The sequence below is a fragment of the Apis mellifera genome, linkage group LG4, assembly GCF_003254395.2.
Source record: "Apis mellifera strain DH4 linkage group LG4, Amel_HAv3.1, whole genome shotgun sequence".
In the NCBI taxonomy this organism is placed as follows: domain Eukaryota; kingdom Metazoa; phylum Arthropoda; class Insecta; order Hymenoptera; family Apidae; genus Apis; species Apis mellifera.
In genome coordinates this window covers 4940472-4967129 of record NC_037641.1, presented here as the reverse complement: position 1 = coordinate 4967129, position 26658 = coordinate 4940472, and the positions used below count along the sequence as shown (strand labels likewise).

The 26658-nt window shown below is 38.4% G+C and overlaps 3 protein-coding genes across 10 annotated transcripts in view; all 3 read left to right on the top strand.

Annotated features, from left to right (window-relative positions):
• LOC411046 (serine/threonine-protein phosphatase 2B catalytic subunit 2) overlaps positions 1-26658 on the top strand; it is a 160121-nt gene that overhangs the window by 48993 nt on the left and 84470 nt on the right. For all 7 annotated transcript variants that reach the window (XM_026440048.1, XM_026440054.1, XM_026440049.1 and 4 more), the window contains exon 2: positions 15249-15452. In XM_026440048.1, coding sequence (XP_026295833.1) covers positions 15249-15452 — 204 coding nt within the window. The remainder of the gene's footprint in view (positions 1-15248; positions 15453-26658) is intronic.
• Positions 1494-15222, top strand: LOC107964284 (midasin). Of its 2 annotated transcripts, none has more exons than XM_026440047.1 (3): positions 1494-4305; positions 4357-4576; positions 9568-15222. In XM_026440047.1, the coding sequence occupies exon 3, from the start codon at positions 11560-11562 to the stop codon at positions 14101-14103; it is 2544 nt and encodes an 847-aa protein (XP_026295832.1). In that variant the 5' UTR covers positions 1494-4305; positions 4357-4576; positions 9568-11559; the 3' UTR covers positions 14104-15222. The 2 variants fall into 2 exon arrangements, with proteins under 2 accessions (XP_026295832.1, XP_026295831.1); XM_026440046.1 differs by having other exon boundaries at positions 1498-4305; positions 4375-4576.
• LOC113218538 lies at positions 7537-9561 on the top strand. Its single transcript, XM_026440059.1, has one exon. It carries the CDS (start codon positions 8522-8524, stop codon positions 8996-8998), a length of 477 nt encoding a protein of 158 aa, XP_026295844.1. The 5' UTR covers positions 7537-8521; the 3' UTR covers positions 8999-9561.

Here is a 26658-nt window from a genome sequence, read left to right as displayed (position 1 = left end):
ACCGTGATATTATTTTAAATATACACATATAACTTTCTTTTTTCAACGTAATTAATTATAATTCTCTCGAATAACTCCTTTCCTTCCGAAAAATAAATAGTTTGGGAAGTTTCATTAATTTTCTTATTCAAATATTTACCCCGTTGCTGTTTAACATCAAAGCAAAACGCAAATAGGAAAATGTTAATAATTACCCTCCCCAAAATACGTATTTTCGTTCGTTTGTAATTACTTTCTTCATTGATTGAACTTACGAATTTATTGGTTTCGAAAAATTTCTGATTCTTCACAATTAACGAATCTCAATTAAGATCGAACAATTCACTTCCCTTCCTTCTATAAATATTTTCTTCTCACGGAGAAGAAAGAATTCTTCTCTTTAAAAGCTCTATAATATAAAAGTGTAATAAAACATTCATTCGAAAAATGTAAAAAGAAAAAACACGCACAATTCTTCTCCGAAAACTATCGTAAAAATTTCTTTCTTTGAAATTACCGCATCCCCCGTTAACAAGCTTGAAACACGAGCGCGTTTAATCGCGGCCATATTTTTCCACCCCCGCGGAAACCGGTTCTAAGGGTAAGAAACCCGCATTTCCCTCCTCGCTCCATATCGCTCTATGATGTTTCGAGCGAACAACTCTCGGGCTCTTAACGCGCTCTGCTGCTTTTTTTTCTTCTCTTTTCTCTTTTCTTTTTTCTATTTTCCCTCCTCTCTGACCTATTTTCCACGCGCACCCCTCCACCCTCCTTTCCATCCCTCGTCCACGGTTCCTCCACCCGTTGTCTTGTCCCTTTTGTCCACCGTTTTTCTTACGTTTCTCCCTCGCGACTGCGATGCCGCCTCTCCGAGTTCATTCATTCATGTCCATCCAGTCTGACTCGTTACTTTTCATCCCCCTGACCTACATATCCTCCTCGTCCTCCTTTATTTACGTATTCCTTCTCGACCCGGGTATCACTGCCCGCTCGATAAATGTATAAATCGCTCCTCCACCCCTTCTTCCCAGTTTCACCTCCCCTCGAGAAGGGAGGTTGGAAGGGTGAGGACAGAATGCACGGTTTCGCCTTCCTTCCATTCATTTTTATTCCCTCGTATTTATAAACAAATTTCTGAAAATGGAACATTAATAAATTTGGATCGTTTTACAGAGGGAGTGTAATTTCCTTTCGAAACTTTATCCCTTTGAGTGTAACTTATAGTTATCCCAGAATTGTATATTTTATATACGAAACGAGGAAGGTAGAAAATTTTTTCAGAAGGTGGATAAAAAAAGGAATCGAGGAATCTTTAATATTCTTCTCGATAATTGCGAGTAAAAATATATATATAATCATTGGAAAGTTGTCTCAAGAGGTTACGATACGCAATATCGATATAAATTGTGTATATATATATATATATATATATATATATATATATATATATATATATATACACGGTGAAAGTATCAATCGACAAGGAGACGTTATTCGAGGAGAAACATTGGAACGGTTCGGTCGTCCAGCCGACAGGTTGCTTAATTATTAATATTGGCTGCAATTTCATCCTGCTTAAGATCGGCAAGTAGGTCGCGGGACTGGTTTTGGCGCTCTTTGTTATTTATCGTGCGACGCGATCGAGCACGCACGCCCCGACAACTCTTCGAGAAAATGTCAACGGGGTGTAGCGGTGGTAGTAGTATCGCGATTGAAATTCGTTTCTTCGTGTCCTCGATATACTTGGTCGCACGCGTTGCCGCTACAGGGTGTCTTCTTTCATCTAAAGTATCTTTTCGAGGAAAGAAATTTTTTCGTTGAAAATTATTCTCGGTTCTTTCGAAACGAGATGAATCGCGCCAATAATTATTCCGTGCTAAGGTCGATTCTTTGTTAATTTAGGAACTTTAAATACAAAAGTATATCCCAATCTTTTATTAATTTAAGTATCTTCTAAATTATCGATATATTCTTCGAGATGAATAGCTTAATACTTTTTTTACGTTTTTGGAATATAAAAGCTACATGAATTAGAGGATAAGATTAAAAGTAGAAATATTATTTGATATCAAGTTTTATCATATATTAATCGATTCTAAATTAAATAGACAAAAGTATATCTTTTCCTCTCGTCAAGCTTAATATCTCGTTTTATTTTTATTAAAAAGGACACCGTGTATTAAGTGTATCTTTCAATGTACACGTGTGAATACGCGTGTGGCCTTCTCATTATCGCGAGACTCGCGAATGATAAACGCAATCGACTCGAGTGACAATTTTTTTTTTCCTTTTTCTCTTTTTTCTTTCCTTTCTCCTTCCCTCTTCACCGATGAGGCCGCGCGAATCAAGCGTGTACACTGTTCCCGATCACGTTGTGTTTGCTCCTCGCGTGCACAACTCTCTCTTCTTGCATCGTCGGGAAGAACGATTTTTTTGCTCCAACCAGCCTTGTTTCTCTTTTCACGGAGGAGGATCTTGCTTTCTTCATTTATCTTTGATGAAGAAGTTCGAGTATCCTTTCACTGAAAGAAAATTTTTGTATCTTTTCTTCCTTCTTAATCTTCTCCACGCCAACCCTTTATCTTTTAGAAGGAAAAATTGTTTCACCTTATTGGAATTATTCGAATTAACCGACTGAGAATAAATTCGTGAATTTTTTTCCCTCTAAATGAAATGAAATTTGTTTTGGGAATAGATTGATCGAGGACAAAGGCGAAAATTTCCAAGAATTACACGTGTAAATATTATTTACACAAACGTTTGGCCGAGCAAAAAAGGCCTCGTTGTAAAAGGCCTTGGAACCGTTACGAGGAAAGAGTAACGTCGATTCAACGATACTGGACCACCGAGTTCTAATCAAGTATCGACGAGATATAGGCGAGGGCGGAGGGGGAGGCGACGAGCATCGCGATTCGTTGATTTCAATCTGCGAAAGGTTGTCCGCCGTAATTGGTAGATTTCTCGTTTCCGTTTCGCTTGTTGTGAACGCGGCACAAACGGGTGACAAAGCTTGCGCCGCGATACACGATCGATGATTAACCTTCTTTTCATCTTACATCCGTGAAATTCTTTATTTAACGGAACGGATAGAAATCTCGATTCGAGGGGGGGAAAAAAGGGAAAAACATATGTATTATTCGATCCTGTTCGCAAAGATATGCTTCGATCGATCGATCGATCGATTCGAGAAGGTGATGTTATATTTCGACGAAACGTCGAATAATGGACGGTGGTGTAATAATCGTCGTAACAGCGTTGGGGGGAAAATTTAGCACAATAATGACAATAATGACGGCGCATATTGAGAAAGCAATTATTTTGATCAAGAATCAAACGACAAACAAGAATTGGATAAATAATTTATTTCGTGACATGACAAACAAATCGTTTAATCGTGAATATATATATATATATTAATCCGCTCTTTACACACTTTAAAATAAACGTTGTAATAACCGTTGTTGTTATCGCTTGGAATTTAATAATGCGCCTACTCTTTCGTTGCGTGAAATTTTTTCCAACCCGGTTTTCGCATCATCGAGATCTTATTGCGAGAGATAATTGATACGCGATTTAAATGCGCATTATTTGCGAGAGATTTAATTTTAATTCGAATTATAAACGTAAATATATCCCGTTACATAGGGAGGATTATCAAATTATTCGAGATTATACGTTACATAAATATATTTGTGAACGTTCTACATCGATATATTATCCCATATTTTAATAAATAATTTTTATAATTATACCTCGAACGTCGAATAATTTTGCTTGGAAAAAAAAAAAGTAATTCGTTCGTCGAAAGAAATCCATATATTCATATATATAAACTTCGACAAACGATTTTTTCAAATGTTCAAGAACCGGTAAATAACTTAGTTTGTCCTACTAATGATAAATAAATTATAAAAAAAATTATAAACATACCGAATCGTGTATATTTCTCGCTTTTGATAATTTGAACGAAATTTGAACAAAATCCACCAATCGCGCGAATCCAGTTTCGAAAGGAAGTGGATACCGATTGGCTCGATCCGAATCCCTCGTTCGATTGCCGGTGAAAGTGGGAGGGGACGAGTTGACGATTGAAATATCGCGCGTTTTCGAACGCCATCTTCGAAACGAGGCGAGGAAGGCATCGTGGCACCGACTTCCGCTCAGAGCGCGCCGGATTCCACCATAAGGTGAACACGTGTCGCCGTGATAATAGATACGCTCTGTGGAACGATGCCGCCGGACGAGAACACGAATATCTTCTCCGTGATCAAGGCCGTGATAAGTGATCCGTTGTTTAAGCAAATAGCCTCGCGGATAATTAACAAGGTAATATTAAAATCTCTTTTTTCTTTTAAAGCTCTTTTCTTTTTTTCCAAGGGTTTAGATTTGTTTCAGATAAAGGATATCGTAGAGGAAAGGGAGCGAAATGAAACGAGATCACCGTTCAACGCTGCCCAACCGTCTGCTCGCGTTCGAAGATCGAAGTTTTATTAAGTGGGGAGCGTTTAAAAATCGTGAAGAATTATGGTCGAGGGAGAAATTATCGTTAATTATCGCGTTATAGACATGTCGCACGAATCTTTGAATATTATCGTAGGTAAGGAACTTTATTATTACGTCGTATCATTGTACACTCTAACATCGTAACTATCCGACGAATTCTTCTTCCTTTCTCAAAATTTAATTTCTCGTTAGCCATATTCTCATTATCGTCGAGCAGGATACAAAAATTCAATCCGATCCTCGGTTAAATGGATTCGAAATTCCATAATTGGTGGATATTCTCGATATCGATGGAAAATTGGCAGCGGGGGGGAGACGAACGTCGAGAAAGGTCGTAAAGCTGGGCCGATTAAAAACTTTTATGTCCGCGCAACATGACGCGGCGACTTGTTTTTGTCAGCCGGGCCTATTTATACGCTCCTTTTGGCAGCCACGCGAGAAACCTCGTCACGAAGATCCCGTTTCCGTTTCGTCCCTTCTCCCCGCCCCTCTCTCTCTCGCCCACAATTTCCCCCAAACTCTGTCTCTTTCTTCATCCACGAGAAAAGTGTAAACGTTTGATCAATCGATCGTCGTTTCATAATTTCGAAGATCAGATCGGTTTTAGAATCGTATTCTTCCATTTTCAAACGTGGGTTCCGTTGATTTTTCTGGATTTTTCGAGGAGATCGTATATCGATTCGTGGATAATTGAGCGACTTTTGTCAGGTTCGATTAATAACAGTGATATCACTGGTTGGTTCGCGTATGGTCGCAAGATGGAAAGGATTGATGGAGCAGGCCAGATGGCCGACACGGTATCGCGTTTCCCTGGATTCTGTCTGCTGGATTACGCGAGTTTTGCCTCGGGGCATCTCGGTTTTCGGGGTTTAGCTCGCTCTGTTTATAGTTATGCACGCTTGTTTGGATCTCGACGTCCATGAACCGAGTGGGAAACCGAGATTTGCTGCAATTTTGTAACCAAATTTTTTCCATATTTACTTTGCAAATTCGTTGTCTTTCTTTCGCGAAAACAGTTTATCAAGAATCGTTCGATAATTTTAAATTTTCACGAATAAAGGAGTATAATATATATATATATATATATATATATATATATATATATGCTTGGTTCTTTCTCGAAGAGTTCTTTTTTGCATATTTGAATTTTGCATACGAGTTGTAGTTGCAAAGAAAATCTCGTAAAATTACAAATATTCATTTATACGCATCTGTTCCTTTTTTAACGTTGAAAGGATACGAAAGGAGAGGCAGGTGTATATTTTATCCCATTAGATTTGCATGGGAATTCGATATTTTATGGAGAATAATAATTGGAACGGTTGGATCGAAACGATCATCAGTCGCGACGAATGTTACGTTTTCTCGGTTCCAGGTATAATCATTTTAACAGGAATTCTATTTTGCCTGTTATATTTCTGTTCGAAAACAAGTTTTTCTGTGACTTTTATTGTATACATTCGTAAACTATGTATCGATCGGACGGAACGAAAGCCTCGAGCAATGTTGCTGCGACACGTTGGAATTCGTTTCGTTCGAACGAAAGTTTACATTGTGGGAAAATGACGTATCAGGCTAAATGGTGAGATATCGAGGAATTCGCTATTGGATTATTGAAAATAATAATTTTATCGCAAGGAAAAGAATTTAATAATTGTTAACGAATTAAAAAGAAACAATCAAATTTCTCTTTTATTTCGTTTCGTTTATTTTAAAATTTATGGAAAATAACAGGATATTAGAGTGTATCAATGAAAATTGTGTAATCATACGATAAGAGATAATGTATATATATATATAAATATTCTTTACAAATTTTTTCTTTAGAATAAATCAGAGGATCGAAGATTTTGAAGCACAGGTATGTTTCAAGAGGCTGCGGTCCGTCAAACTGATAAAAAAACAATTAAAGAAATCGCGAAAATTTTGTTCTTTCACGAGAAAATTATATATAACCATAGAATCTCGAGAATTATATAATTTTCCCGTAGAAACAACGTAACGAAAAGAAATACGCGAATTAAAAATTGAACATCGACCCAATTTTACTAATTTTTTCAATTCTATATTTGTTGTGTGATAAAAATTCCGAGAGAAATTTCTAGTAACGATAATATTTATTTTTATTTCGTATAATATCGTGTTATAAACGATCGTTGTGAATTATTGTAATCTATTTTTATACGCTGTCGTAATTATTACACGAAATAAGCTTGAAAACATCATTTATCTATTGAGAAAAAAAAAATCTACGAAATACAATTTAACGCGCATGTAAATCTAACGTTTCTTTTCGATCGACTCTTTTCCTCGAAATTTTTACAGAGAATATCAAAATAAAACAATATTGTCGAAACTTTCGAAATCTTATTTCAAAGTTTGATCAAAGTTTGTCGAATCTAAAAATTGAAGATTCATTATTCAAGCTCATTTAAAAAAAAAAAAGCATCAACGATTGACAACGCTTTCCAAGTTCATTTCTGTAAACTTTCTTATCATTTTCTTCGACAACACCCCCTTTGTTCGAGTTTTGTCGAAAAAGAAACGAATCGATCGAAGCATCCGCGAGAAATTTAAATTCAATATCGCTCGAAACACGCCCCAAACTCTCTCTGCACAACTGTTGAAAATTCCTCCCCGGTCGAATCCGGCGGAGAAATTACGTCTATGAAATAACTTCTGCGGAAATATGTTGGAATCGTGCGAGAAACCGGTTGTTCCTTTTGCGCCGGAAATTCCTTTTCACGAGAGATGAAACGATTCTTTTCAAAAAGTTTCGATTCCTTCTATTTCGTGAGACGCGATCGAAAACAATAAGAGAAGAATTAAATATTGTCTCCGCGATATTTCGAAATGCAGAATCGATTAATCCTTATGGAGTTGAAACTTATCATATAAAAGATATTTTAAAGATACCTTTCAAAGATATTCTTGCTTTGTATTATTAATAAGAGAAGAGATCTTGATTAAACAATTATAGGTGAAATATTGAAAAGAATTCTTTGTAATTATTCTACTTATATGTTTTTTTTTAAATTATAAGATTGTGTATTAATATAATAATTGTTAATAATTTTCTGATAATATTCTCGATGAAAAGAAGACGAAGACAAAATTAAATTTTATTTTCATTGCGGATGTAAAACTGCGTAAAGTATTTGTAAATGTAAAATATATAAATTGTAAATAAAAACTAATAAGAATAAATGTGAAAAGAAGAAGGAGAAGATTGTAAATCATGCTAAAAAGGGATAAAATTAAGTCTCGCAGATATTCTATGATAGTTAAGGTTAAATGCAGGAACATTTGGATGGATTTTATGTATCTTCCCTCGCATCTTATCAAATTTTTTGGCAGAAACGGATAGCCAAATCTCTCTCGAGACCACGTTATATATATATATATATATATATACACCATTCCAATCCTGAGAAGTTTCTTCTTCCTTTATCGAGATTTCCTTCTCGCGGGGAGAAAAATAAAAAAGTTGGTCAATTTTAAAGGATGATTTCCATGTTCGACCGAATTTTCTTCGGATGGAAAAGATATTCCTCGCGTAAATTTCTTTTTCAAAATATTCTAATATGAAGTAATCCTTTTTTTTTAAAACTTGATTCAACGAAAAAAAAGATTCGAATAAAAATAAAAAGAATAAACACATTTTATAAATATTCTTAATCCTTCACGACGTCCAAGATTAAATTACTTCTCATTAAAGATTATATCATCGATTTAACAATATAAATACAACAGATATGACGAGATAAAATAAACAGATATATCAATTACAAATAAATGAGACGAGAGAGAGAGAGAGAGCCAATCAATTATCGCCGTATCATCCAATTACAATTCGACTACGTCCATCTACACCAATTAACAACAAGCTACGATAAACCAAACGGGAAGCAACGCCACGGGAATCGATCGATCGATCGATCGCTTCTTCTCACTTCTCGACTCGTGTACTACGTGGCAGTGCATCAAACCAAACGCGACCACACCACACCACACCATTATCGAAACCATATACGAAATCATGTCGTCGACGTCGTGCGAGCAAAAATCGGCGAGGAAAAGTGCCGAGGTGGAGGAGGAGGCGAGGGACAAGTGTCGAAAAACCTTGTGGAAAACCTTGGACCCTATGGTGGTCGATCGAAGCGATAACCTGTACACGGCTGTACGCCAGAGCTTGCACAAAGTCTCGAGAAACAGTTTTTCAACGTTGAACAGCAACGCGGAGACGAAGAACAGGAGTGGAGTGTCGCAGGAGTCGAGCATCGGACGGTTCTCCACCATCAAGGCGTTCTTCGATAAGAACGACTGCCAGGAGGAGAGGGGGGCGAGGTTCAGGTGCAAGATCACAGTGATGGGCAGATTGATGAGGAAGCTGGAATTGAGGAAACGGGAACAGTTTCCCGACCAAGTCACTTCGATGGGTTATTTCATTTTATTTATTCTAGGTTTTTTAGTGTCTGTTCAATTATATACGTGGATGCGTGAATTTTTAGGTTAGGTTTTATATATTGCGTCTCAGTGTATCGTTACTCGTGAAATAGAATGGCTTTGATATGTTTTTAATGTTTTAATTGTTGGTTATGTTGTAGGATGTGTGATGTAGTTTGATTTTAATGGTAATCAATGTATTTAATTTGTCGTACGAGGAGGTTAGGGTCCGGGTTATGAAAGAAGACGTGGATTTTGAGGTTAAATTCTTTTTGGATAAATGCGATTTTGTTTTGGAGTTTTATATTAATCAAATCGTTATCTGTCCAGTTTGGTGTATGATAATATATTCATATGTGATTGGGAAGAGAATGTAAATTTTGTGGTCAGGTATCAGGTAATTAAGATATTTTCGAAATAATCATAAATGTAAATCTCCTTGTCTCGTTGTTATTTCAATTTCGATGAATGTTTCGCACGGTTTTGATCGATTTTTTCATTCGATTATCTAAATAAATCGTGGAATCATCGTTGAAAAATTGAAAATATTCATCACCTTACGAATATTTCCTTCCTGAGTCTTTGTTCGATTAAAAGACAAGAAAGAAAAAATATATAAAACATATCTTCGCTTCGCAGAATCCACGAAAAACGATCTCGATATCAATGGCAACTTGGTGTCGAACTAGAAGGGGGAACTGGAAGAGGATTTCGAAAGACGTTGCGTAAATTTTGCATTACGATCTGGGAAGAGGAGGAGGAGCATCGAAGAGGAAACAAACTGCTCAAGAATTTAACTCACAGACACGAGACGCGAGCAAAATTGTATTCTAATTCCATTTTTTTCTTCTTTTTTTTTTTCTCTCTCTCTTTCTTTTTTCTCTTTTCCCGTCATCCTGCTCGAGAGACGAGATTTAACGAGATGTAAACACTGTAAAATCGTGATAAGCAAGAAATCCTTTTTCTCTTTGGTAGCACGGGAAAAAGTAATCGGTGGAGAGGTGTAAAATAATGTATCGTTGCTCGGCAAGCACTAGTCACAAAAATTATATTCCGTCTCTTTCTTAAAGTTAAAATGTCCTCATCTGCATCATTTTCGAGCTTCGTTTGAACAGATGTGAAGTTTTATCGTTTTCTTTTTCCTTTTCCATTCCTGTTTCTTCGATCTTTGGAAGATTTTAATTTTACTTACGAGGCGTGGAATTTCAAATTATTTCGATATACTTGTGAAAAAAAATGATGGTAGATGGGATATTTTAATGAAAGAGGAGGGGATGGACAGTATTCATACGCATCTGATTTGATTTATCAGATTCTTGGTGTTTAAGTTAAAATGTCTTGTATCTAGAATTCGAGTGATCTGAAGTTTTACCTTTTTCTTTTTCTTTTTTTATAGATTGGAAGTTTTTCGAATCTTTGGAAAAATCTTTTTAATTTTTACTTGAAAAGATGTACGAACTTCAGATTTATCTCGATAAAATAAGATTGAAATATAGAGAAAGATAGGACAGATTTAATTAGAAAGAGGAATATATTTATAAGCATGCGTTATTTAATCAAGTAAATTTAACATTCTTCATGGTAAAAATATCGTATTTACAAGTGTGAAATTTCGTCATTCTTTTAGGATAGAATGAATTAAGATTGTTTCTTGAAAGATTGTACAAGCTTTTCTAATATTCTTCTGAGAGGAAAGACGAAGGATGGAATGTTGCAAGATACAATTAAACTGAATAAAATATTGGGTAGGATATTTTTAACTGTGGAATTTACAAAATTGTTCTTCGATTCGATGAAGTTAACGATGCACAAACGAGATGTATATGTTAAGTAGATTTTTCTCAGAAACCTTTCTTTGCCAATTGTGTGAGAGATATTGATGAAAAATGATGATTTGTTTGACAATGGATTTTGATCATTTTTTTTTTTCTTTTAATAAACTATTTACGACATTTCTACACGAACTCCTGATTTCTTTCATTCTGGGGAATGATATTGTAATTTCGAATGGATAATGATTACATTTATTCGTAAAAATAATTATACTCTGATAAAAATAAAATATTACATTTACTCCATTCTTTATTAAAAAAAGAAATTGTTATATACATCTATGAAAATTCGTGATTTCTGACAAATTTTCCAAGAAACCAGCAATCAAGTTTATCTAAGAAGAAGCATAGACAACGCATACGATTATACACACATCGTTTAATAGAAATAAACCTTTCCGACCAATGAAAACGAAAGCATCGACGTCCAATCGCGTAAGACCGACAACAAGAACAACGAGTTCCGATTGGCCGGTGGAAACACCGATTCACACGAAGCCCACTGTCGAACCCAAGTACGGTTAAACATCGATGCGTTCTAACGGATCATCAACCGTTATTTACCCAACGGATTATCGAAGCAAAACTTTCATCGCGGAATTAATTTCTCTGTTATTCGTCGCGCTTCTTCCAAATCGTGTACTTGGATTCGCTCTGTGTACAATCTCAAAACTGTGTGTTTCCATTCTCGAACGAGAAGAAGCCGTATACTTTCCTCGTTCAACCCGTGCCCGGGTTTCCATCGAATAAAAAATCCGAGTGGCGTGAAATAAAAGCAGGAAATCGGGGGAAGAGCATCATGTCCGAGGGTCGGCGCGAGCCCAGCGAGGTTGGAACGAGCTTGGATCGAGAGAACCCGAATCTAACCCCGTCGAGCGACGTGGACCTGAGCCCGAGCATAGAAGAGCTGATAGAAAGGATCAAGATCCTTGCTCTGGAGACGCCGAGGCCGCACAACAAGTTGCCAAGAGCTCCCTTCCCCACCCCCGCCAAGGCGTCCCCGGACGGTAGAGCGGAGAACAACCCTCCTTTCTCCTCCTCGTTCACCGAGGACGGCCAAGAGTTGGGGTTGAAGAGGTTGAGGAGAGCGATAGAGAAGCGTTTCGGTGCGAAGCGTTTCCAGAGTCCTGGAAGAGGGAGCTCGTCCAACAAGCACTTCGTGGTGGACAACAAACTGTTGGCTACGATGCTCACCGCGGAGCATCAACGTCGCCAGAGGATGGAGTGGGATCTGGAGGTGGAGAGGGCCGAGCAGGTGACCCCTGTCGACGAGGATCATCCTGTGACGATCCTCGACAACCATCATCGATCCAACTCGATCTTCAGCCCGAAGACTCGAAGCGTGGTCTCGGACGCCTCCGTGCACGTGGCGAAGGGCTCGCCCTGCTCGGAGATAGACAGCTCGTCCGAGTTTCAACACGAGGGGGATGCGGCCGCGTTGTCCCTCGAGTACAGCCTGCGCGAGGTGTCCGAGGTGTTCTCCGTCTTCGTCAAGTGCAACAAGTGGATGCTGAGGAGCAGGATGGCGAGCCCTGTCGGTGGCGCGTCGTTGGACAAGCGGGATTTGGTGGGGGCGGATATTTTCAGGCAGGCGGTGGACGTGAGTTTCGGGGACGCGACCACGTACGAGCAGAGGGAGTTGATATACGACAGCTACATGCGCACCATAGACACGAGCCAGGGCCAGTTGGAGGAGGTGGCGTGCGACGATTCTTCCTTCCGTGCACTCCCTGATCGCACCTCCTTTGGGTCGAGCAGAGAGAGCGATAAACGGGAGAAGGAGGCGGAAGTGGAGGTCGGTGAGGATGGGACGAACGAGGAGGGGAAGAGGGACGATGAAGAGTCCGTCCACGATCGCTCCGCGTGTTTTCGTTCTCGGTTGTCTTTGAAGTTCGACAAGCGGGAAGAATGGAAGGAAGAGGAGGAGGAGGAGGATTCCAAGAATGTTTCGAAAGATGGGAAGAGGAGCGTTGATCATTTCGAAAGGAGAGGGGATGAAAGGGAGAAGGAATATCTGGACGAGATTTTTGCACCGGTTGGAGAAAGGGAGAAGGAAGAAGAAGAAGAAGACAGAAGCAAGGAGGAGATGAAGTCAACGGGGAGACGGAAGTGGCGTAGCTTGAGCGAGTACGACAACGAGTCCTCCTCGACGCCGTTGAACGAGGGATCCGGGAAGAGGAGGACTTTCTCCGAGTCGGACGTTTTGAACGCCAGCCTGTTCATAAGCGACGACTTTCTCTCCGAGGATTACATCAGGAAATTGGAGAGATCCGTGTCCCTGGTGAACGAGATGACGAGCAACGTGTCCCAGCATCTTGCAAGGAGCGATACATCGGCCAAACTTTCGAAGGAGAAGTTGGAAGAGAAAGAAGAGGAAGAAGAAGAAGAGGAAGAGGAGGAGCAAGCAGAGGAGGAACAAGCAGAGGAGGAAGATGGTTCGTCGGATGATCTCGCGAAATGTTCGAGGAGGGAATCGTCGAGGTCCACGTCGTCGGCAGATTCCGTGGACGTTTTGGGGAGAAAGATCGGCAAAGGGAGGAAATTTCAATTGAATTTGAGGGAGGAGGACGAGCAGGAGAGTTTGCCCGACTCGACCAAGTGCACCATGGACTCGAACAGCGTCCATTCCGATAATCTGTCCCTGGATCTTGACGATGTTTACGACACGATCCAAAGATCCGAAAGGATCCCGTCCTCGTGCGCGATCGACACGATTGAGAGCAGGATGAGGGGGGAGGATAAGAGAGGGGAGGAGAAGGTTGAAATGGGGGGCGAGTTTGGCTCCCTCTCCGACAGCGTTTACTTCACCCCTCCTGCTGATCAAGCATCGTCCGACGGCAAACCCTCTTCCAAAATTGTTATTACCACGGATACGAGCGAAAAGCCGTCGAGGGGGGCCGAGTCGTGCGCGAAAGAGGGCGACGACGACGTTTTCGAAGACGTGGGCTCGATGAAACCTTGCGAAAGACGGAACAGCTTTCACTCGTTCCTGAACAGGATATTCAAGCAGAGATACGGGACGATGAGAGGAGGGACGGCGAACGAGTCGAGAATCTCGAACGAGGATGAGAATAAGAATACCGTGAAGCTAAATGTCGTGGACGGTGAAAGAATTTCGAGGGCAAAGCGTGGCAGGGGGAGGATAGATGTGCCGGAGAGATGTAGGCCAGGTAATTTGTTTATCGAGGAGATGAATCATTTTCCAACCACCGCTGTTCTTCTCGAAATCTTATCGCTTTGTTGGTTACTGGAATACGAATTTTTTAAGTCAAGTCTTCTCTTGTTTGATTTCACAGATCTGTGGAATTTCGATGCTGTACAAATTTATATATGTAATAGTTGAAGGAAGAATCTCTATTAAAGTTTGAATATCTATTATAAATTCCTCCACGTATGGAACAGTCTCGATGTCTCGAGAAACACAGTCCAACTTTGGATCTGTGGACAAATTTTTTCGTAAATTTAAATAACTCTATCTTCGTCGAGAAAAAAGAAAGTACACTTCAAATATTCGTATGGAAAAAAACTTTTCGAATATCTCGTCGTAAAAATTCCCGTAAAAGGGGTGAAGGACGGCGTCGATTTATCTGTACGCGGTTGAAAACGCGGCGATGGTATCGATGGAAAAGCGGGATTACAATGTGCCACCGATGGTTTGTCTTCCCCCTTTGAAACCGACAAAACGGCAATTTATAACGGGCGACGATAAGGGCAACCGGGCTATAAATCATCCCCGAAGAAAGAGAGGCCGCGAACGAAATGTATGCGTAGCATTAATTGGAAAAGATAACAGCGGTGATCGTTCTTGATTACATTGCCGCTTACGATGGCGCCACGATCAATATTTATCAATAGTTAATTATCGCAGGCGAGGAACACGCGGTGAGCAGAAAGTATAACATACAAGATCGAATCATAGTTGATTTTAGGCTGGTAATTTACGTGCATAGTCTCTAATAAAAGTCGGGAAATAATCTTTATTGACGATTACTTTAGAAAGTAATTGTGGAATATATTTATGGATAACTGTTTTTGGGAAACAATTAAAAAATTATTAAATGATTTTTATCTTGTAATCATTTTTTGTTTCAGTAATATTTCTTCGTAGGTTTTAAGTTTGGATTAATAAATAACTTTTTTTTAATTTGAAATTCTTTACTGGTTCCAAACTTTCGTGTTAGAAAGATGATTGAAGCTTTTTCCCGGAAATTGCATGGTTGCGATAAAGTTAGAATAATTTCTGAAACGGATCCTTCGATGATATGAAACGTGACTTCGTCGCTGATCTCGAGATACGGAATTTACGGATGTGTTCTTTTCTTTTCTTTAAGGATCTTTGGAGGAAAATTGATGGCAATAATCAATAATCTAATCTATAACCATAAAAACAAATCCTCTTCCATACTTAATTACACAAAAATGCAAATCATCTTTAACGAACAATTCTTGGAACAATTATTATTTATTGTTATTATTCATTGTTCACAGATGTGCTCTTTCCGCCGTCGCACAAACTTACAGTGGCCGAGGTGTTCGACCCGCGGACGGACCGGCCGCGGCCGGAAGTCCTCAAGCAACACTTTATCCTCGAAGGTAGGATCGACGAGGCGGCGGCTCTTCGCATAGTCACCGATGGAGCCGCCCTCCTCCGCTCCGAGAAGACTATGATCGATATCGAAGCTCCAGTCACCGGTGAGTGATCCTCGCTCTTTCTCGCCAACCTTTTATTCGCCGCGACACGTAAATTCAATTTACTCTTTATAGAAAAAAAAAATAGGAAAACGAAAACTCTATCTATCGATCGAATTTATATTCGCGAAAAAAATAAAAGGAGGAGGTGGGGGAAAAAGGATTTTGAAGAGGGTTGCCAAGAATCGAGGAAAGGCTCGCATTATGTCGCGACACGTCAGAAGGGAAAAAACGTGAAAGGCACTTGACACAGTTGCACGTGGTACAGAAAGGAACGTGTGCGTTTACACGACATGGTATCGACGTTATGTACGCGTGTATGTGTGTGTGTGCGTGGAAAGAATGAAATTTGGTCGAACGATTCGTTCCGTTTGATTCGATAAAGATACGTAGATCGATCTTGATCGCGTGTATTAAAGTTAAGGCTAGTCTATTTTTCTTTTCTTTGTTTTCTTCTTCTTCTTTCTGATTCGATTCCAATTGTCGAGATAGTAGAATGGAATTTCTATAGATATTTAATGTGTGGATCTGTTATAATCTTGAAATATCAGTCGAAGAAGTCGACGTATCTTTGGAATTTGAAATACTGGAATACGCGAAGGATCGATTAATATTTTTTCCCCATTTCAGAGATTTATTTTTTCAGAAGAATCTCGAACGCGGAGATATAATTTTTATCAAAGTTTTCTGGATATAATTACCTATTTAACAACTTTTTATTCCCGACTCGAAAGTGGAAAACCTTCCGTTCCGGCTGTTAAAAATTCATGATAAACAAGAAACAAAGTTGGCAAAGAAATAAATAATCCAAGGAAAAGAGAAATATTCCAGGTAATGAAGTTGGAATTTTCAGAAGAAAAACTGATGAATCTAGGTGTGTATTTTTTTCCTCTCCCCCTCTTCTTTCTGGTATATATATATATATATATATATATATATATATATATATATCTTTCCTTTGACTAAAAGTATACGGCGCTAATTAGTTCCATTTTGCCATGACCTATTAGTTTTCCGCTTAGTTAAAAAAAGAAAAAAGAAAGCATAATCCTTCAACACCTTGCTTTTCATCCAGTTTTTCCTGCCTTTTATTCTTACAACTTCCTTTTCACTCTCTTTGTATCCCTCCTTCTCTTCCCTTGATCTCGACTCTCCTCTCCACTCACTTTGCCCTCAGCTTTTTCTCGAAAACTTCATTCCCCGCCTTCTGAACCCGTTTTCTTTTGTAATTTCTCCTCTCTTTCTCTTTTTCCCCTTTTCCTTCCCAAGTCAGCCGAGTCTCCCGTTCCTTCCGTTTTCCTCCTCCGGAGAGTCCGCCAGTCCGCTTTTTTTCACTTTAGATTTCTACTTTCTGCCCTCTCTTCGTCGAAAACCTTGGCAAAACGCATTCGTTGGAAACTCGAGCAAAACCACCACCCGCAAGAAAACGTATTCTTCCTTCAACCTTTCCTGGATAATGATGGATTAATCCTTTGAAGAAAGAAACGTGGATTAAAGAAGAGTTATCATTTCTCTCGAGTAAATTACGATCACGATTAGAGACACGAGTAAATACATCGTGTCCCTTTTCTCTGATTTTTGAATATTTTTTTAGGCTAATTCTTCGATTCACAAAAGAAGAAACGACGATTCCGTCAAGTTGAAAAGGAAAATTTAACAATATCGAATAGAAGGACTAATTTTTAAACCAATTAGCCTCTTAACAAGATTACCGACGACCCTAATTCAACTTCGTAGCCACATTTAAATAAGATATCAAACCTCGATCCAATAGCCTACTTTGCATCTTCGCGCCATCGTTCGTTCTTTCCACCCGTTTAAATTTTCGATTCCTCGCGTTCAACGATTCCAAACAATGGTGTCTCTTTTCTTCCTCTTCTTTTTCCTCACGAACGAAACGAAAGCAACCCTCGACCCTGACAACACATCCTCCTCCTCCTCCTCCTCCTCGCCACCCCCGCGGCGAATCCTCAATTACGCGCGTCAATTAGTTCCATCACGGTCGTCTTCACGGTTTGTCCGCGATTGTTCTCCACCCACAATACACGCCGCAGAGCACAATAACTCGGATCGATTCGATTCTGTCCTTCGCATCGCCCCCTCCCACCACCACGAAAGGGGTAGTTATTACCTTTCCTCGACCGGGCTGACTTTCTATATTGCTCGTGATTAACCACTGCTTCCTGATCAATTTATGGAAACGGTGCGTTGGAAATATATAATTCGGCCAATTGCTTGTTATTATTTATTATTAATTGGATCGTTCGTTCTGGATAATGATATTAAATTTGTACTTGTAGAATTTGAACCCCTTGAAATGTTTTCCTTTTCGATCAATCGATTGAATCCAATTGATTCGAAACAAATTATCGATAAACGAAAATAATCGTTTTGATGAAATTTCCTCTTCGTCGATATAAATTATTATTTCCACGTGATAGAAGTTTAATTAAATATTCAAAGTATCAAGTGGATCTTGAGGATCGAGAAGAGTGTCTTTCAAGAAAATAAAGAAATAAGAAATTTCCTTTTTATTTTCGCGATTGTAGATCGTCTCCCCTCTCTACACGGATTCATCATCAGATTACTGCGTTTTAAGCAGAGTTAACGTTACCTCCTTTGCGGAAATTCTTGGTTTAAAAGCCGTTTTGAAAAGCTGAAAACGTCAAATTAAACGTTTTGGAAGACGGTGAATCTCCGCGAGCGTTGGAGAGGGAGAGCTCGTGGAAGTGACGTTGAATAAACTCGGTCGAGGAGAGGAGGGGCTCTATCCTTTGTCGTCTCTTTCTCTCTCTCTTTCCATCGATCGAGAACGGCTTCGACACGAAATATCCCCGTGAAAATCGATCTGCGCTCTATATATCTTTCGAGGATTGTTGACAATCTCGACTCGACTTAGTCGCCATTGCAGGGGAGGGAAAGAAAGATAAACTGAAATTATTTTCCGTTGCAATGTAAGATTTTTCAACGATAGCCGAAATTATTTTCCTTCGTCTTGGATTCTTCGAGAAGAAAATATTCATTTTCGTGCGAAAGTGGATCGTTTTTTGGAAGCAACAAAACAAAATTCCATCTGTGAAAGATTCTAGAAAAATGAGACCGAAATATAATAATAATAACGAAGAATCTTATCTCAAAAATCAATTTTAAAAACCGTACGCTACACGTGTCGTTGATCGATTTAACGCGATATTTATATATCTCGTATCGTTGAAATATCGAAACAATTGAATCCAAAATTGTATTGGACAAGGATCGTTGTCGAAAAAGAAAAAAAAATGAAAAATGTATAATTTTTATGTTCCCAATGGCGAAAACACGGACGCACAAATATAACTCGACAACAGGTCATATTTCGTAACGAATTCAACCTCGGGATTTATCTCGATCGGATCCCCGCGATCCCATTTTGCGATTCAACCTTGAACATGTGAACCTCGTTTTAAGGGAATTTGCATAAACCGTGTGCAATATCAATCAACTTCAACGAGGCTGTGCTACGTGCAAGTGTAATAGGGATACCAGGTCAGTTTGGTTAACGTGTTACTCGTCACCCGACAATGAAATCCAACTCTGCGTGTGTTTTTCTTTTTTTTTTTTTCATTGAAAAAGAAAAAAATTCGGCCAACGTGTACATACTTTCAACCCTTTCCATTTATAAATCGGTTTTTGGCCAAAGGAATAAAATATTTAAACTTTTATAAATTCAACAGATGTGACAAATGTTGTATTCTCTCTTTTTTTTTTTTATTCTTCGTTGTACGAAATTTTTATTAGACGAAAACTTTATATTTTTCGGAATATGCATTATTTTTAATAATTCGTCTGAGACGTTTATCCGTTGAAATTAAAATTCGTGAATTATCTTCGCCAACTACATTTCTTCACTGCGCATTTATTTTTAATAATCGTAAAATTAATTAGATTAAATCAAAAGTGTGCCTTCATCAAAATTATAACCTTTTAGTTTCTGTTTAGATACACGTATAATCACGTACATCCAATTATATTGCTGCACTTCAACTTTCAATCATCCAATACATCATATATTTTAAATACACGATTCATAATTAATTATTTCACCTATTCATAATTCTGTGATATTAACGTAGTAATCAAAATTTCGAATATCCTTTTTATACGCAGAATATCGAAGCATCAAAACTTTGCTACGCACAACAACGAAACTAACGTTCCAATTAAAAAAGGAACGTCGTTATCCATCTCGAACGATTCTTGCTCTCGAGAACGAGAGAGAAAAAGAGAATATCGCCTCATCAGCGTGGCCCATTTTCCATTTTCCCGCGCCCAGACCCAACACACTTTGATCGAAATTTCACTACGAAACCGCACACAAATTCACGTGCCATCTTCTGGACAACTTTACGAGGAGGTCGAGCTACGAATAAAGAATTTCCACCGAATGGGATAATAAAAGGTGCGGTAAAACGTGCGATGGAGGGAAAAGGAGAAGAGTTTGGCAGAGTTTCCGATTTTTATCTTTATTATTCTCTTTTTAAATCCGTTGCTTATTTATTAACATGAAATTTTGTAGTCTATTTTTATTCGATACCTAAATTGTTTCGTAATCTTTAATTTTTGTTACACGAAAAAAAGAACATATTTTTAATTCTTTTTTTCAACAATGTTGCAGTGGACGCAACATAAGGATTAATATGAGAAAATTAAATTACATCGTGTCTTTTCTATTGGCAAATATTTAACGAATGATTTAAAGAAAATAGAAAGTTGTAGAATTATCCTTAGATGGAAGAAACTCTCTCTCTCTCTCTCTTTCTCCCTAAAGATGAAGATCTAAACGGGAGATAATTTACGTTACGAGGTTCTTAGCACCACGTGCGAGCGATGTGGGTGGGTGGAGCCGTGCGGAACACGCGATACAGAAGCCACGTGGGCCAGTTTTAAGGTCGAAATCTCATTTCGCGCGTGAATCTGCTCCAGGAGATGCTCGTGCCGCCCCATTTTCGCCATAATTATCTCTTCCTGTGCCGCCTCTCCAATATCGGGCGATATTAAATTTCCAGAAAACCCGCTTAAATTATATCAAACTTGAAAAGCTACGCTTTATGAAACGGGGAATGAAGCGAATGTGGGATCATTCCTGTGCCGGGACGCATTGTCGAGATATTAGTTTTCGTTGAAATCTGAATTAGAAATTGGTCGATCGTTGATTGATTCAAGAATAATTTGATCATTGTCCAAACAAGGAAGAATATATTGTGGAAAAAATAAATATGAAAATTATTTTGGAGACTGTAGTGAAAAGTTGTTTTCTCGAATTGAAACTTAACATTTTATTTATCATTTTAGATTATTATTCGAGTAACTAATTAAAGTTTTCCAAGGTACTTTAATAAATTTGTAGGAAATTTTGATGGGGACAAAGTGGAATTACCGCACAGCCGATTAGCCAATTGGAAACAGATTGTGGTTGAAAGCAGAAACTATCAAGTTTCAAATTACCAACAATTATCTCTTATTAATTGTCAAATTGTCACGCGTTTTCTTTTTAATATTAATTTCTCAGGAGAATAAGATTCGTAGCAAGAAAGAAATCACAAAAAGAAATATTTCCAAAATGCAAAAGAAAAACCAAAGGCATTCGAATCAACGGGGAGGAACGAAAAGAATCTGTGATTGGAATCACAGTGGCATAAAACGATAGATATAAAATAATAAAACCCAAGCAAAGGAAAAATAGTTGCTGGAAATCAGATCCAAAAAGGAAGAAGATGTTCGATTTCCATGGGTGTCTTTGAGAAATCCAATGGTTTACGTATCGAGAAATCTCGTGTTATCCCGAAACGACGTGGAAAAAGGAACGATAAAGCTTTTTCGAGGCCCGTCCACCGAATTCGCGTTTCGATATTCTCTTTGAATTCTCGTGGGACGTTGCCTCACATATACACACACATATATACATCTCGATAAGAAGAGAAATTTGTATTCGCCACAGAGAAAGAGAGAGATTCTTCTACTCCTTTCTAAGACTTCCTTCGTCTTCCTCCTCCGCATCCGGAAGCCGTACGTTCCACTGTAAAATTGTAATCCGTCGAACGAATTTTTATTTTTTTTTTATCCTTTTTAATTCTTTTTCGGTCAAAGAAACGGATAATTAATTATTGTTAACGAAATTACAATTGGTCGTCGATTTAAATAATATTTCAATGAGACGTAAAAGCGTAAACACGAGAACCTCTCCTCCTCGATACGCGCAATGTTTACAATTTCGTATATTTATCTCTGTCGATGATCGCTCGAGAATGAAAATATTTCTTGTTACACGTCCTTCCCTTCGTTTCGAGTCGACGTCGAAAATATTTCCCCCTCCCGAATATATTACTCGATAATCGTGGCGCGAGGTGTTATTGTACTCTCGGTCGTCGTAGTGTTAAGACGCGTGTGTATTTCCGTGCGACGAGAATTATTTGCTGCGTAGTTACACGATTCCCGATATTTCGTGGGTGCTTTTTCCGATCAATCTTCGATCACGCGTTCCTCGATCGAGTAAAATACGTTAAATCTTTATTCTTGTTAACGCGTAAAAGGAAGAAGGGAGAAAAAGTTCGGAAAACTTCGATAAGTGTTAAATGCGTCATCGAGTTGATATCACGTGTTTAGTGTTTCGCATAAAGGAAATTTTTTTAACTTTTTCTTTCGCGCGTACGCGATATTTTTGTATGTTTTTACAAAGTGAAGAGAGAGTATTTGGCGAGAATTTTTATTTTTCAAATTCGGAAATAAAAATTTCGTGCCAACCGTCGAGCTTATCTCCCGATCATAAACAGTTCTCTCGTGTTATTTGCGCGTAATATATTTTGCGAAGCGTGAAGAGGAAATATAACAAAGCACTCGGTCGAAAATATTCAATTCGGATTCGAAAAATTCGTTTTACGTTTTGGAATAAGAGTAGTGAAATTTCGATATCTTTTCGTATCTTAACGCGGTTGTTTGAACATCGATTAGCGTGGGCCAAGATGGGATTGTTTGGTCGGAAAACGAAGGGTCGAATTATTCGGAAAATTCCGGTGGGAGGTGAAAGTTGGACGGGTTATTTTCGTCGAATTATTAATCGAATCTCGCGACCACTTAATGCGTAATAATTCGATTTTCGTACTCTCGTAGAGCAACAACATTGTAACGCTTGTTCGTCCGCTTCGTCACCTTCCTTTTCCACGAAAAATTAATTCCATGCGTTTCTTTCCAATCGATTCTTTCCCTCTTCCTTCTTCTTTTCCTTATTTCTTTCTTATTATTCTTATTATTGATAACGATGGGATTCAAGAACTTCACACGTTTCTCTTCAAAATTCTTGTTCCGTTGATTCTTATTAAGAAACGTATTTCTTGCAAGCTCGTTCACCGAAACAAAACAATCCTTGACGATATATTATTTTATTCGTGTTAAGAAAACAAAAACCTTGTCGATATGCATGCATGTGCTTCTCGAAATTAACGAAATCGCGGTCGTGGAGATATCGATGTTGGCTGGACGAGAGAGGGGGCCGATTATACGACAAGCTCTAATTCCCCCGTCGAGGGGGAGGGATTCTTTCTTGAACCATTAAGAACCTCCTCCTATCTGCAGATGCAAGCACAAGCTTCCGAGTGCACTTGGTATCGTTATTGCACCGAGTCTGAGATATCGTGTGGGGGGAGGGGGGAGTTATTTCGTGAACCGTTAATGACTCGTGTCCTCCTTCCGCCCTCCTGTCCTCCTTAACGCTTCGGGATCTCCAATTAGAGACCAATTCGAGCGGTTTTTCTTTCTTTTTTCTTTTTTATTTTCTTTCTTTTTTTTTTTCCAGTCCTCTCGAGCGGAAGCAAGCGACCCTTAACCCGCTTCTTTCCCGCCTCTGTGTGCTCGCGAAATGCGTGATTGAAATCAATCCCCGGGTGTGGACTCGATGGAGATCGAAGAGAAGAGTGAATTAAGAAGAATTGAGAATTTTAAGGGGGAAGGGAAATATTTTCGTTCGTTTGAAATAATCGTTAGCACTCTCTTTTTCTTCAGCTTCGATTCTGGATATTTTTAGAGGTGGGATAGGATTGTTATTTTATTTCAATTTGTACAAGTTTCAGTGAGACGATATTTAAAGCGTATGGAAAAGTTTGGTTACAGTTTCAAGAATTGGAAGGATAACTTTGCAAAAGTTAATCGGTCTGTATATTTATAGAATCCTGCTCCCCTGATTTTATTTTATCTTATTTTTTTTTTTTTTTTTAATAGAAGAAGTTTGAACAATTTTTATTCATGCTCGAACTCTTGGCAACTTTTTCAAAACGCTCTGCTCTATTGTAGGTCTCCTTTATGGAGATTCTATTTCGAGTAGCTTGTAAAGTTTAAAAATTTTCATCATTTCGTTCATCCTGAAATAATAATTAAAGAATCCGCAAGCTTCTTCCTTCCAATTCTATTCTCTTCTCGAATGTGGGGCTCGGGATTATTGTTTCTCCAATCTTGGCTCCAATTTTTCCCCCCTTGGGCCAACTCTGGCATGGTTTTTTGTAATTCTGCCATCGAAACCGATCGCACTTTTTCTCCACGCCTTTTCGTCCTTTCCCATTTCGATCCTCTCTCTCTGTCTCTTCCCTTTCGACATCTTCACAACGCGATTTCTCACCGTCCACGATGCCCCTCTGGTCTCTGGCAACTCGTCTCGCAACGCGTTGCACAACCCGTCCGCCTCTATATTTCAATGCGTGACGCAACGTGATCACGAGATTTACCATGAGGTGTTTATAGATTTTTAGAAGAATGTTAGAAATTATTATATCGTTTGGGAGTTTGTTTTTCAAGTGAGGGAATTTAATTTAATAGTATTGCAATAGTTTAGTGTTCTAATTCTGAATTATATTTCTTTCTTCTTCTTTTTTTTGTTTCGAATCAGTATATTTTCTTCTGCACAATTTTGCAATTTGAAAGGAGAGGCAAAAAGTTTTTGGCAATTGTGAAACGTTTTTCAATCGAATTGCAGTTAATTATTTGAACGAGCAATTAAAAGGTTAAGTTAGATTGCGTAGAAAAGAATGTCGTGTAAAATTATAAAGAAAATTCTTGGTTATAAAAGATACGATTTTTCGATAGTTAAAAAAGGATCAAGGAGAATCATTTTGCTTATGATTTATCGTTCGCGTTGAATGATACATCTTGCAAAATGTTGAAACAACGTGGCAGATTTATCTTTCGAGTTATGTGTTTCCTCTTATTTATTACGCGCCTGTAACTAAAATAGTTAAAACGCGTCCATTAAAATTCGTGATTAAGCAAAACTAAGACGTGACTCGAGACGAACGTGACTTCTACCAGAAGATACCTTCGCTCTTTCATAAATCTGTCTCGTTCCTCCTTGATTCTTCTGCCATCCAATTTTCCAAACATTCTTCTTAAAATCGCCCAACAGATTTATCGCGCCCCCTTTTCAATTCGAACAATCGTGGATAAACTTTATCATTGCTCGTTTTTTAAGTTTATTCTGAACGAAGGATAAACTTAAAAAATCCAGGAACATTATTTGAATCTCCTGCTCTAAATATTCGTTCATCTCGTTGAAAGATAAATTAAACTTCTAATTATTAATCGTGTCTAATGAACGTTTGCCCAATTTTCAAGAAGCATAGAACAAATATTCCCAGAGGAAGCATACGTGATTCGAATCGATATTCTCTGCTTTCAGAATATCGATTCCAATGAAGCAGAAAAACATTTTCCCCGGCGGGACAAATCGGAGAATATTAACCGACGTCTCGAGATTAACAAAGATGTCAGAGTTTTGGTGGAAAATCGTGGTGGAAATTATTCCGATTATTGTGATGAGAAAGGATGACGGCCTTAGGAAGATACGATCGGCTCTTTCGAGTTCTCGTGACTCGAGGCTGAGTTGCATACACGTGTCCTGCGTCCTGGCACGAGATCAAGGACGCAGATCGATCTCGAAACAGACCGCTTCACTTTTTTCCTTTCCTCTTTCGAGATCTGACAGAATTTGTTTTGAAAAAGAAAAAGAATGCAAAATTCGTTCGTTTAATCCTGTCTCGGTTACGATTATTATTTTTCTTCTAAATTATCTTTTTCCTAAAAAAAGGTGTTTTCGTGTCACATTCGAAACTTGATTCGAGTGAAAAATATATATTTGCGGAATGTGTGGTTTATCGGTTATTTCTTTATTTTCGATAGAGGTTAAGGGGAAGGTTTTTTTTTTTTTTATTGGAATTTCGATAAGGGATCGATAAAGTGGGAAGAGAAGGACAAGTTCAGAATCGATTCAAAGGGCGTTTCTGCCAGGGAGAGACAAGGCAACGTGTAATGTATATACGTGCTTTAAAGAAAATTTACGGTTTATTGGTCGCGTGAATTCTTTTTATATTATTAGAATTTAAGTATGGTCGAGCGTGTTCGATACAAGCGATATTAAAGGCAGGCTTTAGAACGGAGAAAAATCGATTTCGATAACCAGTGATTCGATTTTTAATTCTCTTCGATTAACGAGACTAATATTTATTAAAGGATAGTGCAACACTTTTGTCAGAAAGAGAGAAAATTTTCAAATTGGACGAATTTTCTTGTAAAATATCTCGAAGACCGATCGTAAATACTTTTGGAAACGAAGCAAGATATGATCGATCGAATGATTGTAACAGTTTCGAGAGAATGGAAAAATAAGAGAGGAATGCTACTCTTCAAGATCTTTACATTTTTATCAAACTATCCAAACGTCAACTTTTGAGATATCTTTATTCTTAATAAAAATAGGACGGTCGAGAAGAATTTCATTGAATTCGATCAAACTTTCCATGAAAGTGGAATAATTAATGAGAAAGAAGAGGCGAGGAGAAGGAGGAAGAAGAGAATTCCAGGAATATTTGCAACAAGAAAAAAAGAGGAGAAAGAAAGCTGGAATGTTTCGCAATTTTTTTCTCTCTCTATCCAAAAGCATTCCTTCTCCAACATTTTCAACATTTTTAAATTCCATCGAGTTATACTCCCCGAGACCGTAATCTCGTCTCGAGATCTTATGGATTATCTTTGAGAGAGAGTTCGAATTTTCAATTTCATTCTCACAATGGCTCTCACCTCCAAGTTTACGAGGATTCGATGAAATTACTATCGGACACGTTGAGATTCCCTTCGAAAGAAGGGGGAGAGCGTACAGCAAGGGGGGAGGGGATCACTTACTGGAACGCTTCTT

Bases quoted from the DNA above. Each gene is read 5' to 3' on its own strand.
- LOC113218538 (XM_026440059.1), top strand. From the start codon at position 8,522: ATGTCGTCGACGTCGTGCGAGCAAAAATCGGCGAGGAAAAGTGCCGAG.
- LOC107964284 (XM_026440047.1), top strand. From the start codon at position 11,560: ATGTCCGAGGGTCGGCGCGAGCCCAGCGAGGTTGGAACGAGCTTGGAT.